General features: G+C 46.3%; 1 protein-coding gene and 1 non-coding gene across 4 annotated transcripts; both read left to right on the top strand.

The window, feature by feature from the left end:
• Positions 1-5,517: 5,517 nt before the first annotated feature.
• On the top strand, positions 5,518-5,590 carry trnav-uac (transfer RNA valine (anticodon UAC)). Its single transcript has one exon. It is a non-coding gene; the product is annotated as a tRNA-Val (tRNA).
• Positions 5,591-8,289: 2,699 nt separating this feature from the next.
• cstf2 (cleavage stimulation factor, 3' pre-RNA, subunit 2) lies at positions 8,290-16,048 on the top strand. Of its 3 annotated transcripts, XM_049029379.1 has the most exons (14): positions 8,290-8,440; positions 9,853-9,931; positions 10,071-10,240; positions 11,100-11,236; positions 11,406-11,525; positions 11,956-12,066; positions 13,059-13,161; positions 13,267-13,329; positions 13,899-13,958; positions 14,327-14,474; positions 14,835-14,965; positions 15,318-15,472; positions 15,562-15,645; positions 15,831-16,048. In XM_049029379.1, the coding sequence occupies exons 1-14, from the start codon at positions 8,362-8,364 to the stop codon at positions 15,951-15,953; spliced, it is 1,563 nt and encodes a 520-aa protein (XP_048885336.1). In that variant the 5' UTR covers positions 8,290-8,361; the 3' UTR covers positions 15,954-16,048. The 3 variants fall into 3 exon arrangements, with proteins under 3 accessions (XP_048885336.1, XP_048885335.1, XP_048885337.1); XM_049029378.1 differs by having other exon boundaries at positions 13,059-13,329; XM_049029380.1 differs by lacking the exon at positions 13,899-13,958.
• Positions 16,049-17,442: the final 1,394 nt, after the last annotated feature.

The following is a 17,442-nucleotide window of genomic DNA, read 5'->3' on the forward strand; positions in this document are numbered from 1 at the left end:
TCTCAGTTTGGACATGACTTCCATGTAAGCTGTATAACTACCTGTAGCCGTGGATGAACCGAAAATGATTCGCACATCTGTCATCTTTTAAGCAATACACGAGGAACCTGTTCCGCAACGCCTGGTGTTTTCTTTTTAACTTCGTACCTTCTCCATAGAACAGTTTATAACGGGATTATGGTGTCCTGGTGTAGATATTTATACTTATTAAACTATCAGATTTTGGAGAAAAAAAGTATTTAGATGCATTATCTAGCAGGTCCACGTGCATAACTTACGCGACTATTCGGGCGGAACGCAGTTATGACTTCAATTTTTCTCTTTGATTATATATCATAAATGTGCACAAATAATCAAGTGCTCATTTCAATGGCATGGTCCTATGCACAGTTTAATCACGATTGTTCCATGCTACCTTTGTCCTACTTCTAATGATGTGGTCTTTACAACTATAGTGCTCCGGGTCGCTTAATCCGTAATCGCTTCTGTGGTCAGTTTGATCCCAGTATTCAAATCATTTTCGTCGCCCATTTACGACATTATAATTTGTCGCCACTTCCAGATCGTAGTCGTAGCATTATTTCCTTTGCTGTAAGAGCGGCGATTGAGAGCTGCGTCGCCGTTTAAACCTTTAATACACTGCTCTGTTATCAGACCAGCATATTTCAGGTAGGCCTGTTCATTGCACATGGAAAAAGTACTACTCTTAATATGACACCGAACGTGTTCATTTAACATCAAAAATGTTTATGAAATGCTACAGAATTATATAAACACTCTCAATAGGCTAGGCCTACTAAATTAACACTACCGCCTGTTTGTCTGTTGAGGGCTAAGCATGAATCTGTGTGTCTGACAAAATGATTATTGTTTCCCGCTCGCAATACTCTTTCAGATGTCACCAGTCCACATATTACTTATTTAGGACTGAATTACCATAACATTCAGTTTTTTACCCGAACGGGCACCTCTACCCAGTAACACGTTCAAAGAGCTCGTTCATTCTGTGGGGAAACATTGTAGTAGATAATGAACACGTTCATAGAGCTCGTTCATTCTATGGGGAAAGATTATAGTAGATAATGAACACGTTCATAGAGCTCGTTCATTCTATGGGGAAACATTATAGTAGATAATGACCACGTTCATAGAGCTCGTTCATTCTATGGGGAAACATTATAGTAGATAATGAACACGTTCATAGAGCTCGTTCATTCAATGGGGAAACATTATAGTAGATAATGAACACGCTCATAGAGCTCGTTCATTCTATGGGTAAAGATTATAGTAGATAATTAATACGTTCATAGAGCTCGTTCATTGTATGGGGAACATTATAGTATAGATAAGGAACACGTTCATAGAGCTCGTTCATTCTATGGGGAACATTCTAATAGGTAATGAACACGTTCATAGAGCTCGTTCATTCTATGGGGAACATTACGGCAAAGCCCACCATAACTGGACAGCTGGACATGGTAAATTATCCTGGGTAGATAAAGATCATGAACAACTGATGAGAGGGAATGCTCATAGTTATTCCGTTGTGAAATAAACCCAATAACTAAGGATGCACTTCACTCTCCCTTTTAATGTTGGCTTAATCGCTAACCCGACGGTAAGTAACAGATTCATCCGCGAATCCATCGTTTGGTAGTCTAACCATGAAATCGAATGGCCCACTTCAACTAACATGGACCTGCAGGGCTCTGCGACCTGCCCCCTTTATTGTGTTTCGAGTTCTTTCCGGAAGAGCGGGGCACAGACAGCTTTCCCCGAACCCACTGTAGCGGGACGCAAGTCAATGCTTGTCGTGCGCCCGGCTTTTCGCTGTCATAGCACTGCATTGCCTAGGTTTATGCTCGAAATCCTCGCTGTTTCTTTCTTTGTTATGGAGTCTGTTATGTTCCCGATGCGTTTGTAACCGGCGTTCACTGAGTGCCATGGGGAAAAAGAGCTTTGAGGAATACCTCTACGGGACCACAGCAGTTTTCCACCGCATTGAAAGCAAAACATTTCACAGTATAGTATCAGCTTTGTAACTGGAGGGAGTGCCATGTCAAGTCTTTCTCTTTTCTTTCAATGTACCCTTTCAACAGGCAGCGGCCACAGTGATTCCCTGCACCATACCTAAGTTTACTTTCGCTAAATGGGCTGCAGGGCGATATCCAGTGAATGATCCACAACTAACTTTCAAATACAATCGCATTTCGACTTCCGCTGGCGAGTTCGCCTACGGTATAATTTCGCGTAAGTCTGGAGATTTATTATGCCTCAGAAATGTGACACGGTTCACGACAGTAGACGAAGGCCTTAGCTATAAAATAACAACCCTGCCTATAAATCTTTGCCAAAAAGGAATGTAAAACAAAACAGATTTGAATATTAAATTCTTGCTGTTATAAAACGATAAGGGGCACGGAGACCACATCGTTCACTTCGTCATATCAGTAGTCAAATCTCCAGTGCGCACACTTTATTTAAAGTAATTGGAGATGACGAATCTGGAGAAATTGATTGTTCGATTAACTAAACATAAAACAATGCGTACACCAACTGGAAATATAGCTTAATTGATATGCTGTTTATGTTAGATTGGTCTCGATGAATGTGTTTTATTTTAAGTTGGAGGTGTTAATATGGCACGCTGATTTGAAATCATGACGTCATCCACTATTTTATAGTTAAAGTGGTGGCTGACGTCCAAATCCGCGCAGCAGGGAAGTGTTCCCATTAAGGCTCGCTGATCTCAATCATGACGTCACCTAGTGCTTTTTAGCTTCACTGACATTTTAATATCTTTCTATGAACGTGTTGAGTTAAACCATTCATGCAAAAACATCGGAGTTTTTTTCGATATTTGTATATTTTTTTAAAAGATAACTTAAATGATTTAAATCGCTTGTTATAAGATGATTGCTACGAAAACAGAGAAAACTGTAGTAGCCTTTTGATTGATGGACTTCACCTATAGTATGCATGACGATCGATATGCTATTGCTTATTCAGATTATAAGTTAATACTCCTCACATTTATCAGCTACTGCTGACAACGATGTTTTCCTACCCATTCAAACCTAATTCAGTTCTATTAAAACATTGTGATGCGTGGTTTTCTACGCTAACACTCATACACAGAAATTACAGGACACCAAATTGTTCACACTAACCTGTTTAGATGGAAATGCATAGCTGAATGACTTATTCGGCCGTCAATCCTACGTCTGTGAAGGTGAATATGAAGGGGGAACATTAATATCTGTAGGCTGGAATATATGGTTCCCCCCTGCTGAAATAAGACACACATCAATTCTGGACCCCAATACTGATTCTACTAGTCTATGCACATGTAACCATGTACCTAAATGAGTTTTACATGCTTCTTTGCCCAAATATAAAGGGAAACATTATTTCCTGACATCCAGGATATTTTGTTCCCCCTGGAAATATAGACATGCAGAAATTTGGGACCCCAGTACGTCATATTTAGGCAAATAGGTATGTAAGATGGCTAGTAATCATTCAAGAATTTAGTGATTAATTGTCATTGTTGACACACCACAGCAAAAAACAATAAAATGTGTTCTTTGCATTTAACCCATATGTGACATAGCAGGGGGCAGCTAATTCAGTGCCTGGGGAGCAGTGCTTGGGGGCGGTCCTTTGATCAGGGTACCTCAGTGGTGCTTTTCTAGTCAAGGATTCAAACCTGCAGTCTTTCTGTTACGAGTCTGCATCCCTAAATATCAAGCCACCACTGCCCACATTATAGTGCCGTCCGGAGTTGCAGTCTGTCTGTTTCAGCTGGAGGAACCAAGTATCCTAGATTTAAAGAAATAATGTTTCCACATCATTTTTGGTGGGGTAGAGTGGTGGCTCTGAGGCTCGGAATCTGTGCCAGCAACTGGAAGGTTGCAGGGTCAAATCCCATGAATGCCCAGAGTGATTCTACTCCATTGGGCCCTTGAGAAAAGCCCTTAACCTGCAATTGTTTCATCCTGGCTATGACACTCATCTACATGCAGCCCTGTAAGGAAGTCTTCCTACTTACAAGGACAAACTTGATGGGTTGATAGAACGTTTGGCACTCCAGCCATTGGGGGGGGAAACTCACACTGGTCCATTTGGACTGGTGTGGTGCTGATGTATCACCCACTGCATGGCTGCACTCAGGTTCTCGTCATGTGGTAGGTGTATGCTCCTTGCCTCTACCTCCTCTCTCATATTTGGGCATGTGAGATGGCTGAAAGTCATTCAGATACATACTTACACGTGCATGAACTAGTGTTATTAGCATTGAAGTCCAAAGTTGCTCTGTGTCTATGTTACCAGGGAGAACCCTATACTTTAGGCCTCAAGTAATAATGTTCCCCTTTCAAATCTATGCACAAACGGCATTATAATGGCTGATAAAGTGATTCAGCTACGCATTCACATGGAAAGAGTTTTGCATCACCAGTTTGTTTTTTTTCTGTATCTGTGTTTCAGTATAATAAACTGTGAATCACGATATTTCAACTGAACTAGATTACGTCTCTGCTTACAAAGACATCGTTCTCAGCAGTAGTTGATAAATGTAAAGTTGTTACAATTAAGCTATAATTAGAAATGAAATGTTTTGTTCGTAGAAAGACATTAAAACGACAGAAACCGTGTGACTGTAAAGAAGTGGGTGACGTCAGGATTTTAAATCAGCGCGCGACAGGAGGACCACAGGGGAGCTGAATTTCCCGTAACACCTGTTCTAACGGGACGGCAAGTTTCACTAACGTTTCACCACAATATAGTGTGATTTTATTAGTTAACACTGGCATCTCTGTCAATCTCGCGCGCTATGTTCATTTTCCTGGCAGTCGATTTTACACGAAAAGTAAATGATCATGCATGGACTGATTTAAATTCCCGTGTAATCTTCAGGTTTGTTAGTTCTTTGAGACAGTAGATTTTTTTATGCTTCATTCATGGGCTTAGGTATGCGCCACGTTTCCTTCTCCAAAGAGTGTTATTAAGGCTGTATAGTTAGCAATTAATCCCAAATAACATTTGCATTGCGTGGAGGTAATTGTGTAACAGCTGGCGATACAACAAACTTAACTTAAGATTTCGATTCCTTTGTTCCCAACACAGTAATAAAGAAGTCCAGGCGCGATCACAATAATCAGTCGTCCAGCTCACTTAATAGTTATTTATCAGCACGAGGCATTTGGTAAAACTGGTTAGCTAAACAATACTTTCATTATACACTTAACAAGACATTTGATTATGAACAGTAAATGTTTGTATCGCATGTAACCCATTTAACGATGTGCATGTTTGCGCGAACGGCAGACTAACACACTAAAACTTAAACACCATTCAGTTTCAGCACAGACGACATATATGTCCAAATCATTTAGAATTCATTACTTTAAATCCACATAAATTGTAAGCACTGGTAATATAACCTCTAACAGATATATTGAAGTCGACCAATACTTTGTAAAGAATTTATCAGTTATTGAAGGCGAGTATCGCCGTGGTTCCATAGTGTAGTGGTTATCACGTCTGCTTTACACGCAGAAGGTCCTGGGTTCGAGCCCCAGTGGAACCAGTTCATTTTGTCATTGAACTTATTGTTCTTTGTACGGTTGCTTTAATATAAGCAGTTTTCTCGTGCAAATGAAGGTACAAAAATTTTATGACTCTTTTGTACTACACGAACATAAGGCGCTAACACCAAAGCATTCTTACGAAACACGCCTTGCGCTTTAAATTGTTCACACAAATCTTCGTGTAAAATATCTAGGCTTAGCGTTTTATTCTCAGGTAACTAAATAGCAAATCCCATTTCCAACTACCATATTATTTTGTCGTCAGAACTTTCGATAATAGCAGCATCGAGTATTGTATTATACAAGAATCGTCTTACGAATGTAAAATTGCGTTTTCTTGCGCCCCCCAGCGTTTCAGCATTCGAGCAATTGGAAGAGGCTTATAAAAACTGCGTTTGCCTCAATAAATTACATTTCACTAACGCATAGCACGCATTAAAAAATATTGTGATAATCATAATTATTATTATTATTATTATTATTATTATTATTATTATTGCTATTATTCTTTAATTCAGTCCCAGTCAAAACATACATGGTAGATTTTCATGATACAAAGTAGTTTTTATGATTCCATTGATGTCGCCCTAACCGTCCACATCACAGGCATGTCCATGCTCGGTGGGTTGAGCGCACTTAGGTATGCAAGTCGCAGGCACCTTCAGATCAACCATCTGACCAGACTCAAAGTGACGTATATGTGTAGGTGGATTTTTAAAAGTGGCTCCTATGAAGTCATACGTAAAGTACGACCTGTTTTTATCTTTGTGACACATTACAGTGAGAATGGTCTATTGACAATGAATTAATACTTTTGTGCTAATTTTGCTTGAACCACATGACATATTGGGAGGAAAACAAACAAAACAGTCAAACAAAAACAGAACAGATTTTTAAAACAGAACGATTTCTGTTCAAATATCCTAAACCGTTTATACTGTTCATTGAGAAAACATTTATCATGGTATCTGTTCTGTACTGAACAGATCGATAAAATAATATAGTGGGGAAAAAATGACGACAACAACAACAATAATAATGATAATAATAATAATATAATAATAGTAATAATAATTATAATAATGATAATATCAGTAGCTCCGCAGGTGGTGTTTTCTGCCAGATAGGGATGCTCGTGTTCTGCAGCCCTCGTTCCCTCTCTTTCTCTCTCTCTCTCTCTCTCTCTCTCTCTCTGTCGTTTGTCTGCTGTCCATCATGGTTTGCATGCATGAGATTGCTTCCATAATCCAAAGACATGCCATTCAAAATAAAATCACTTTTTATCGTCACATCACTAGAAAGACTGAACTAGTGAGTGAGCTTTCCGGATGGCTCACACTTGGGTGTTGCCGTCTGCCTGTCTCACGTCCGGCTCAGGGATTAACCTGCTTCCAGGAAAGGTTGAGGATCGCTGCTTTTTTTTGAGAAGCATTTGCTGAAAATTAAACGGCGAATGGTGTGAAATTCATCCAGGATTCTATTCTTTATTGTCATTCTATAAGGCAGCACAACTACAGTGCGTTAGCAACTCCTTGAGCGGTGCAAACGAAACCAAGAGACAAGGCATGTAATATGTGAACAATATATACAAAATCAAGAGCTATATGACTAATCCTGTTTGCATATCAAAGATGCTGGTTAATGAATAAGGTCATTCTGAGCCAATACCGTCACTGTTGCATTTAGATGTTAACGTTGCTCAAAGACAGATGCTCCTCTTCTTTGTTTGTCTAAACAGTCATCCCTGCTGAACATGAATGTCCTTACCTTCTTGAGATATACCAGGATAGTCCAGAGTTACTCAGAATAATTATTTGTAACATGACGCTTGTGTCTATCAAAAACCTGGAAGAATGTTTGTAAAATATGATGTTCTTTTGCTTTTATTGAACGTTAACATATTAATAGGCCAGAGTATTCCCATGTCATTTAATTTGTGCTCCAGGTCACATGGTATATAGATTTCGGGTCACTTGGTACATAGACTGGACTAGGAGCATAGATGTAAAAAGTCATGGAGCACTGTTGTTATGTCATTAAGTACTCATAGTTGACATATTGAATACAGGTGAAATGGAGAGGGGAAAAGATCTGAATGAATTTGGCAAGGGCCAAATCATTATAGCCAGGTAATAGCGTTGGAGCACCTCCGAAAAAGCAAGGCTTGTGGACTTCCAACTGCTAGCTTATTGTCTAATATATCCCAGACCTTGACAAGCACAGTATTTATGATATAGTCAGAATTATTTGCATCATGGGCAGGTCTTCAGAACGTTTTGGCTTATCAGTGTACATTATCTGTGTTTCCTCCTGTGAATGGGCTTTCGAATGAAACAAACAACCAGTTACGGTTGTGGTGTTGTGGGTCATTGGCCAGAAATGTGACCTCACACCTTTAGGGCTGTGGGATTGATTTACACCCGCGGTGTGTGTATGTAGTTCATATGTTCTCTATGTTTTTGCACAGGTTTCCTTTGACGGTTCAAACAACATGCATGTAGGCGAGTCTGTATCTCCAAATTGCCCTTAGTGTGCTGCGCGTCAGTGTGTCCTTTGCTTAGTGCCCAGTACTCTAACGTCACTGTGACCCTATACTGGAAAAGAAAATATAAGAAACAATTGAATAATCATCCTCATTATCATCCAGTATAACCGATAGGAAGATGGATGGAGAATATCAGTATTTTACTACAACTCCCATGAGCACCTCGCGAGCACCGGTCGTAATCATAACGCAGAGGAAGCGCTCGCGCACCGTGAGGAGACGAACATGGCGAATTCGGCGGCGTCCGTTGTCTCGGCTGCAGGCAGAGACCCTGCGGTTGATCGGTCTCTGCGCTCCGTTTTCGGTATGGCTGAATGTCGGCTAACTTGTTGTATCCTGCAGATTCACATTTTCGGGTTTCTTTTATTCGATGAATGGGAATAAACTCAGAGAGGGACCGGACCCTGGCTAGTGAGAAAGCCCTCCGGTACAATGGCCGCTAAAAACAGTAAGGATGGGCGAAATTACTTTTTTGGGACACAGTTCGTTTGATTCACTTTACGTAAAAGATTCGTTCGCCAACTCGTTCTGTGGGACTTCCTGTTTGCAAAAAATAGATCTGAAACCCTTGTGTTCCGACATGTTAAGAAGCCTGTAATTCAGGGAAAACAGCGCTAAGGAGTGCAATTAATATGTCATGTGAAAAAAACCAATATTTGTTGTTGAATTATAGTCTATGTCTCGCAACACTGTATCTTGGCTACGCGTGTATTTTAAAAACACAAATCTAACAGCTTATGACATAGCTAACGAGAACAAACGTTCGCCAGACTTGGTTAATATCTGTTTATCCGTTTTGAAATGTCGTGAAAATGCTGCATCTTTAAAATGCAGTTGTAGCATACGGGTAGTCCTTGTACATGTAGGCCAGGGCTGCTAACTTTGGTCGGCTGGCTGGAGTTATTTTACATCTAAACAAGTCTGCACACACATTTACTTGTATGTGACAGTTTTATTGCCTTGTAAATAATCTGTATGGTTTGCAAGCTAGTCCAACACTTTTGATGTAGCTAATTTTAGGGTTATAATGGAATAATATAGATGTGCCTCAAGATTTCTTGCGTGAGAGTCTGAAATTGTTTCACACCAGATGAGTGGCAACCCTGCAGGCTATTTACTACACCAGTCGGTGGTATATTTTAGGCACAACCAAGGTACAGGTCTCTCGTGCGAGAACATGAGGCAGAACGAGAGGCTTTCCTGTGCATCCACTCGCTCACCGACTCGTTCAACACGAGAGATTTGAAGGACTGACCGAGTTGGTGAGTGAGTGGGTGAACGAGAGAGTAGATGTATACATTGTCCTAGATTTAGTTTCCAGCCAATCGTATGTTCGCTTACAGCACGCCCTTGTATGCCTCACTGGTTCTTATTGGCCGTAGTCGAGGATGGGAAGCAGCAAACCCGTCATATTTCCGAGGACAAGCGGAAGAACAAAAAGAGCAAATCTGTACAGGGAAGTGAACTTGAGTGTAGTTCCTGTAAGCGACTCGTTCCCCGCGAACATCACACCTTTAAAAACAGAGTTCCGTTACCAGGAGAAGGATCTCTGCTGGTGCTTTGCTGTGTTGGATGATTACCGGTGTGTCTGTAGGTAGCTCTTTCTAATCGATGTATCGGTGTATCTGTAGGTAGCTCTTTCTAATGTTAGCTTTAAAAATATGAGAAGTCTCTGTAAGAGACCTGAAAATCCTGATCGTCCGTGTGTCTTTTTAGTGGGAAACATCCCGTACGAAGCCACAGAGGAGCAACTTAAGGATATCTTCTCTGAGGTCGGACTCGTCGTCAGCTTCAGGTATGGAGATCAGGCTGGTTTAGATGCAGAGGTTTTTAAAATGATGGAAAAACTCCCCTACGGAAATGGCATGAGCCACCTATAGGGTCGCCATCACGCTGCATTGGGTTAGCTCCCCCTTACGTTTTATCCCTTGTAGGCTGGTGTACGATCGCGAAACAGGCAAACCCAAGGGTTATGGCTTCTGCGAGTACCAGGACCAGGAGACGGCGCTCAGCGCCATGCGGAACCTGAACGGCCGGGAGTTCAGCGGCAGAGCCCTGCGTGTGGACAACGCCGCCAGCGAGAAGAACAAGGAGGAACTCAAGAGTGAGTTGCGGAGCTCGCTTGACGTGTGTGGTGGTCTGTCACCATAATGTGACTCCACTAACACAGAGGTGCTGTGTTCTGAATGTTAATATAGTATCTTGATGGGTGTAAGGGTTAATGTGTGGCTCTACAGGTTAGGACTCTGTATCCTTGAACAAAAGGTCGCTGGTTCGAATCTCGTGCCTGGCCAGGCATCCCACCGTTGATCCCTTAAGGCCCAGTAGCTGGAGTTGGATACTGGCAGATCCCTGCTTTTTATGCGCCAAACATGCACATTAAAATATGTTTTAAAAAATTATAAATGAGTATGGGACTAAGTACGAAGCTGAAAACTTGCCACTTCCATGCAAAGTGGGAGGAAGACTTTAAATGTGTCCGTCTGATCTGCCAAATGAGCATCGCTGTTCCAAAAAAAGGAAAGGTAGAGAGGCAGTAGGACTTTTTGGGAGGTTGGTAGATCGCAGTGAGCTGATCACTATAAAAGTAGATCGCGAGTTAGAAATCTGGGCACACATGTCTTAGGCAATTTATTTTAAATCCCAGGGTTAGATACTGGTTACTGGTTCAAATTTTGTAGTCAGCAGAGTGATTTCACCTTTGGGCCCTGAGCGAGGTCGTTAAACCTCAGTTGCATCAGGGACTCTCAGACTCTGCATTCTGAAATGTATGCTGCTGTTCATAAATAAGTGTAAATACAGGGAAGATGTATGCTGCAATACCAGAGGCAGCCAGTGATCTTTCAGACCTTCACTCTTTGGCTCCCAGCTGTCCGTAATACAGCGTAAGCCTTGTGTAACCATTTGTTACCTGAGATATCAAGAAAGCAGGTCTGTGGTGTGACTGTTGTCCTTCGCGGCAGGCTTGGGCACGGGCGCGCCAGTAATCGAGTCCCCGTACGGAGACAGCTGCCAGCCAGAGGAGGCGCCAGAGTCCATCAGTCGTGCGGTGGCCAGTCTGCCCCCGGAGCAGATGTTCGAACTGATGAAACAGATGAAAGTGAGTGAATCTGATCAGCGATCAGAACTCCCTGACCATCACTATCACAGGATCCTGGGAGGAGAGAGAAGATGAAGCATTGTGTCTATAAAGGATTTGGCACTGGTGGGTGTGAGGTTTCCCAAACTGCAGTGGATGAATGAAGGGATTAATGTGCGTCTCTTTGCAGCTTTGTGTGCAGAACAGCCCCCAGGAGGCCAGGAACATGCTGCTGCAGAACCCCCAGCTGGCCTATGCCCTGCTCCAGGCTCAGGTGGTCATGAGGATCGTCGACCCCGAAATCGCCCTGGTGAGCGAGGCCTGCTCTGAGCGCTACCTCTGTGTCTGTGCGTCTATGTGTGCGGGGGTGTATTTCGGCTCGAGGGATTCCCAAAGCCCCAGTCGCCGCGTGATGCAGCCTGGCAACCTGTAGCATTTATTAATCAAAAGAAATTTTAACTAGGTAAAAGAAATTAGAAGGGAAAAACAAATGAAGGAAAATACAGGCTGAGTTACGAAGTGAGAGAAAGGGAGGAGCCTCGACACTCCTTTGTTACCATCTACTGCTCGGGTGTGGATGATTGCAGTGGCTTGCACTGCCACTGCAAGCCCACGTGGCACTGGATGGAGGTGGGGTCGTCATACTGTCACATGTCTCCCACCTTCTGTGTTCTGTTGCCAGGGAAAGTGCATTCTCGTTGTAATAGCTGTTGCTGTGTCTCGTATCCCCTGCCTTGCAGAAAATGCTTCACCGCCAGACTCCAGTTCAGCCACTGGTTCCCAGCAGCCAAGCCGGCGCTGGCCCCGGACAACCCCTCCCCCAGCAGAACGTACCGCAGCCACAGCCAATGGTGAGTCTTTGCCACCCCCGACGCTGACTGATGCTCCCTTCCGCACTCAGGGGTGGGTGACACGTTTGTAACAGCAGTGAGACCTTGGAGATCTCGCCTTTGATCTCTGACGCAGCACTGAGTTTCTCTCATCTTGTGGCCCCGCCTTCCATCCCTGCTGCCCCATCTCTTTATTTCCGCACCCCACTTTTCCTTCCTACCTCCCCCACTTTCCTGCCTCACCCTCTGGCCCCACCTTCCCATTTTCTCTCCTCGCCACCCCATCCCACCAACCCACCTCTCCATTTCCCCTCCTCGCTTTCCCTCCCTGCCGCCACGCCCCTCCGTTTTCCCACCCCGACATTCCTCCTCGCCTCCTCACTTCTCCATTTCCCCTCCTTGCTTTTCCTCTCCGCCGCCACGCCCCTCCGTTTTCCCACCCCGACATTCCTCCTCGCCTCCTCACCTCTCCATTTCCCCTCCTCGCTTTCCCTCTCCGCCGCCACGCCCCTCCGTTTTCCCACCCCGACATTCCTCCTCACCTCCTCACTTCTCCATTTCCCCTCCTCGCTTTCCCTCTCCGCCGCCACGCCCCTCCGTTTTCCCACCCCGACATTCCTCCTCACCTCTCCATTTCCCCTCCTCGCTTTTCCTCTCCGCCGCCACGCCCCTCCGTTTTCCCACCCCGACATTCCTCTTCGCCTCCTCACTTCTCCATTTCCCCTCCTCGCTTTCCCTCTCCGCCGCCACGCCCCTCCGTTTTCCCACCCCGACATTCCTCCTCCCCTCCTCACTTCTCCATTTCCCCTCCTCGCTTTCCCTCTCCGCCGCCACGCCCCTCCGTTTTCCCACCCCGACATTCCTCCTCGCCTCCTCACCTCTCCATTTCCCCTCCTCGCTTTTCCTCTCCGCCGCCACGCCCCTCCGTTTTCCCACCCCGACATTCCTCCTCGCCTCCTCACCTCTCCATTTCCCCTCCTTGATTTCCTTTTCCGTCTTCCTGCCACTTGTAGGTCGCCATGCACGTGAACGGAGCTCCGCAGATGATGCAGCCCTCCCAGATGGTTGGGGGTGTTCCAGGGCCCATGCCAGGACAAGGACCTATGGGTCCAGCAGGTGAGTGGACCCCTTGCCTCCTGTCCCGTCCCGTCCCGGCCCGCCCCGCCGCCCGGGGTCTGGAAGGCCCCCTCATATTGTGCCACCCTCTGTGCTCCTTTGCAGTTGGCATGCAGCCCCAGATGGGCCTGTCGCAGGGTGGCCCCGTGCCCATGGACAGGGGCCAAGGTACGTGTGGTGCTTTGCCGTCTCTCTTGGCATCTCTGTGTGAGGTCATGTCGCCGCCGAGGGGAAGTTGGGGGTGTGGGGAGGGGGACAGATCGGCTCATCACTTCTTGACATCTGCGACCAATTAAGCGGATATAAAAACTAACTTGTTGGCAGTTCTAACTGCTTGAACCCCTTTTCAAAACTTGCTCGAGGTAAGTCCCCGCTCCTGCCGCCTTAAAATGTCGATTTGCCTGACTTGTTGTCTTTTGTGTCTGCGTGCCAGTGTCTGGCTTTACACTTGGAGTTCACATGAGCTGTACTTTCTCCCTTCCTTCTGTCCTTCAGTCCGTCCTTCCTTCCCTTCCTCCCATAAGTGTTTTCCTCACTTCCTTGTGTGACATTGTCGTGAGCTGGGCCCTTGCTCTTAGAGCTCCCGAGCAGCCCCCCCCCCCCCCCCCCCCCCACTTGGTATCCGGGGTGAGCGTAACCAAGTGTGAAGCCCCGCTTGGTGACGGCAGGCTGTGCTGCTCCGGGTTGCGCTGTGCCTGAGTTCTGTCTGCTGTTCTCTTTATTTCCTGCTGGCCCAGGGAGCCTTCAGCACTCTCCCGTGGGATCGTCAGCGCAGGCCGCTATCGAGCGGCCACCAGGTACCGCTAGTGTGCCGAACCCGGCGCTGTGGCAGCTCTTCCGCTGCTGCACTGGATCGTTAATTACCGTTTTCTTTTGATCCTGGTTGGAGAATCGGAGCTGCTTAGTTTAGTGTCACGGTGTGGCTGATTCTGGACTCGTTCGGTTTGTCCTGCATCCTTGGGGAGTTTGATCAGCTGTCTTGGCTGCAGACCAGCAGCTGTGTGTGTGTGTGTGTGTTTCTCTGTGTGTGTCTCGGGGGGGAGTTATTCCTTATTTGCATGGATTTCTGTGTTATGCCCCCTTACCCTCCTGCCTACCCACCTCTCCCCCCCCTTCCTTTTGGGACTCTCCTACCGCTGGTTTATGCTGCCCCCTTTCTCCGCAGTGCCAATGGCAGACCCACGTGCCCCCATGCGGGGGGGAGTGCCCCCAGGTCCTGCCGTCGTGCCCCCCCGCGGCCTGCTCGGTGACGGCCCCAACGACCCCCGCGGTGGCACCTTGCTGTCGGTGACGGGCGAGGTGGTGGAGCCTAGGTGCGTCTGTGCTCGTGTGCTGGGGGGGCAGCAGACGGAATTCCTGACCTGTAAGATTAGTCCGAAATAAATGCAGCTAGTTAAGATGAGATGCAGTCCTTGAAAGGTTGCCTTTGTGGGAGTGTAACCCCCCCCCCCCACCAATGTGTGAGGTGAAGTGGGCAGCTGCAGCGCATCTGTACTGTGTGCGGTTCTGTTTACAAACCTTCTGGGGGGGCTGAATTTGTGCCTCTCTCCCTGTGCCTCTCTCCCTGTGCCTCTCTCCCTGTGCCTCTCTCCCTGTGCCTCTCTCCCTGTGCCTCTCTCCCTGTGCCTCTCTCCCTGTGCCTCTCTCCCTGTGCCTCTGCGTGTCCGCTGCAGTCGCGGCTTCATGGGGGGCCCTCCACACCCAGGCCCACCCATGCACATGGGCCCACCTGAGATGCGAGGCCCGCATGACATGAGGGGGGGGCCGATGATGGAGCAGAGGGGACCGCCCATGGAAGCCAGGGGTGAGTGCAGGGTGCCTGGGGGCTGTGGTGGGGGGGCCCATCAGCCACAAGGGGCAGGGGTGGGTTCACATATGAACAAATGGTGTCAGCATGTCATACAGGGGTGATCGCTGGCACTTCGTGTCAGAGCGTGTTTGTCACGGTTGCTCAGCATGTATGTAGTGTGTATGTAGTGTGCATGCGTGTGTATGTAGTGTGCATGCGTGTGTATGTAGTGTGCATGCGTGTGTATGTAGTGTGCATGCGTGTGTATGTAGTGTGCATGCGTGTGTATGTAGTGTGCATGTAGTGTGCATGCCTGTGTATGTAGTGTGCATGCGTGTGGTGACGCCAGTGCCTCTCTGCTCCCAAGCCCCCATCCCCGGAGGACGAGACCCCAGAGCTGTGGAAGCCCGTGGCTTAGATGGCAGGGGTCCCGTGTCGGCCCAGAGGGTTCCCATGGCAACCGGGATGCCGGGCCCAGTGCCGCACGGCATGGGAGCTGGCGCACCTCCACCCACAAGACCGGTGAGACTGCCACCCCCCCCCCACCCCACTTTACCCCTCTACCCCTGACAGTCATTTATCAGTTGCCCCTTCTGTCTCTCTGTGGACAGGCACCTGGCCACACGGGGGTGCCCCAGGGTGGAGGGGGGTTCAGCCCGGGTCAGAGCCAGGTCACGTCCCAGGACCACGAGAAGGTGAGCATTAGAGTGTTCGCGTTGCCTTTCTGCCCTTGGCTGCTGTGGTGTCTGTACATTCGCACTCGGCACCAAACCTGTAACAGGTGTGACCAGACACTCTCTGCTTTGCACTGAATTGTACCCGGAATCATTTCCTGACACTTGGGTTTTCTGGCCTCATTTCCCCTCCCCATCCCATCCAGGCTGCACTGATCATGCAGGTGCTGCAGCTGACCCCAGAACAGATCGCCATGCTGCCTCCGGAACAGAGGCAGAGCATCCTTATCCTGAAGGAACAGATCCAGAAGACAGCCGGGGCACCCTAATGCCACAGGGCGAGGGGAGGCAGCTAGGGTCTTCTGTGATGGCCAGGAAAACGATCGTCCTTTTAATAAATAAAATGTGTTGCATTGTATATTTAGCCTGCAGCTGGCTTGTGTATTATTTTTACTTTAGGGAAGTGAAAGATGTGTTCTGAGAAGCAGTTGTGAAGCCCGGTTTGTCATCCTCCAGGAAGGCTTGGTTTTGCCCACTCTTTACTGGCTCCTGGTCAGTTTCACTGTCAGCGGTGGGGATGGCGTAAGAACATCAGGGAACGGTGTCGTCACACCGATATGCAGAGGTTGCGTGTGGTGATTCTGATTTTGTTTTGATGGTGACAGAGCGGAAGGGCGTGTGTGAGACATGAAGACCGAAGGTCCCCCTCGAACAGTGGCTGAAGCTCAGAGTCCTTGTGTCCGGTTAGAATGACATTCGGCACTAGCAGACATTTCGGGTTCAAAAAAATGAAAATCCAGACCGAGATTTTGTTTAAACAACCATTTGAATGTAAAGAGTCAGTCGCAGAGCATTCAACCTGTTGGCTGAAACAAAATCTTGGTCTGGATTTTTATTTTTTGGACCTGAAATGTCCACCTCTAAGCACCAAGTTGCTGATAGAGTATATATTTGAGTTTTTGACTGATTTTGGGCTGTATTTCCCCCTTATTTGGTGAATTCAGTGGGAAAATAAACCATGTCCTATCTGGGCTGAATGTATTTATACATTTAAATGTCTCACATTTATCACAGATTGACTGTGCATGTTCTTTGATGGAAATAAGATGCTTATGAATGCCACTTCACACCTGAATCTCATACCCACTGTAATCAGGGACAGGAATAGCCTGGATGGTGGACATCACAGGGCAGATGTCTAGTGTGGTCTCCATGTCAGCAGTACTCTTCATAAGCATTGAAGGCATTTTTTCCCTTCCACCACTTGAATATGTGTACAATATTAACTAAGTTCTAAACTCCACCAATGTTATCGAACTCCCCTCTGATTTGCTTATCTGTGCAGGATATTAGATGGTGTTTTTTGATCGTGCATCCTTGGCTCAGTTCTACAAGTGGAATTTCAGCCAGCGATTTGGTCAGACCACTCGCAAGGATTATGTCAATAGTCGTAAAAGTTCAGGATGTCACCTGAGAGCAGTGTTAAAATTGTTACATTATCAGTCGAGTCAAAGGATTTGCACATGGTGGTACTGTCTCTGCCACTGCAATGTTCAAATCTGAGTGACTAACATACAATGAATTTATAAAGTAACAACAAAATGAAACCTTTAAAAAAAAAAAAAAGAGGCAGCTATGAAGTTCCAAAGTCCCTGATGGAAGCACTTCGCTATGTTGGTGTGTGTGTCGGGTGGGGAGCTTGTCTGCCCACGCCAATTTGTGTATCAGTCCCTGTTCTTGGCACCTATGATTGTAGGATCATTTTACATGTGAGACTGCGGAGTATTGCAAGTGTGGGTAGTTCAGGATATGTATCAA

Source organism: Brienomyrus brachyistius, chromosome 10, assembly GCF_023856365.1.
Source record: "Brienomyrus brachyistius isolate T26 chromosome 10, BBRACH_0.4, whole genome shotgun sequence".
Taxonomy (NCBI): domain Eukaryota; kingdom Metazoa; phylum Chordata; class Actinopteri; order Osteoglossiformes; family Mormyridae; genus Brienomyrus; species Brienomyrus brachyistius.

What these genes read in the sequence shown, in the direction of transcription:
- cstf2 (XM_049029378.1), top strand. Translation starts at nt 8,362, where the DNA reads ATGGCGAATTCGGCGGCGTCCGTTGTCTCGGCTGCAGGCAGAGACCCT. An exon ending in GTCTCTGCGCTCCGTTTTCG is followed by an intron (nt 8,441 to 9,852) that starts GTATGGCTGAAT and finishes GTGTCTTTTTAG; the next exon opens with TGGGAAACATCCCGTACGAA. An exon ending in ACCGCCCATGGAAGCCAGGG is followed by an intron (nt 14,966 to 15,317) that starts GTGAGTGCAGGG and finishes TCTGCTCCCAAG; the next exon opens with CCCCCATCCCCGGAGGACGA.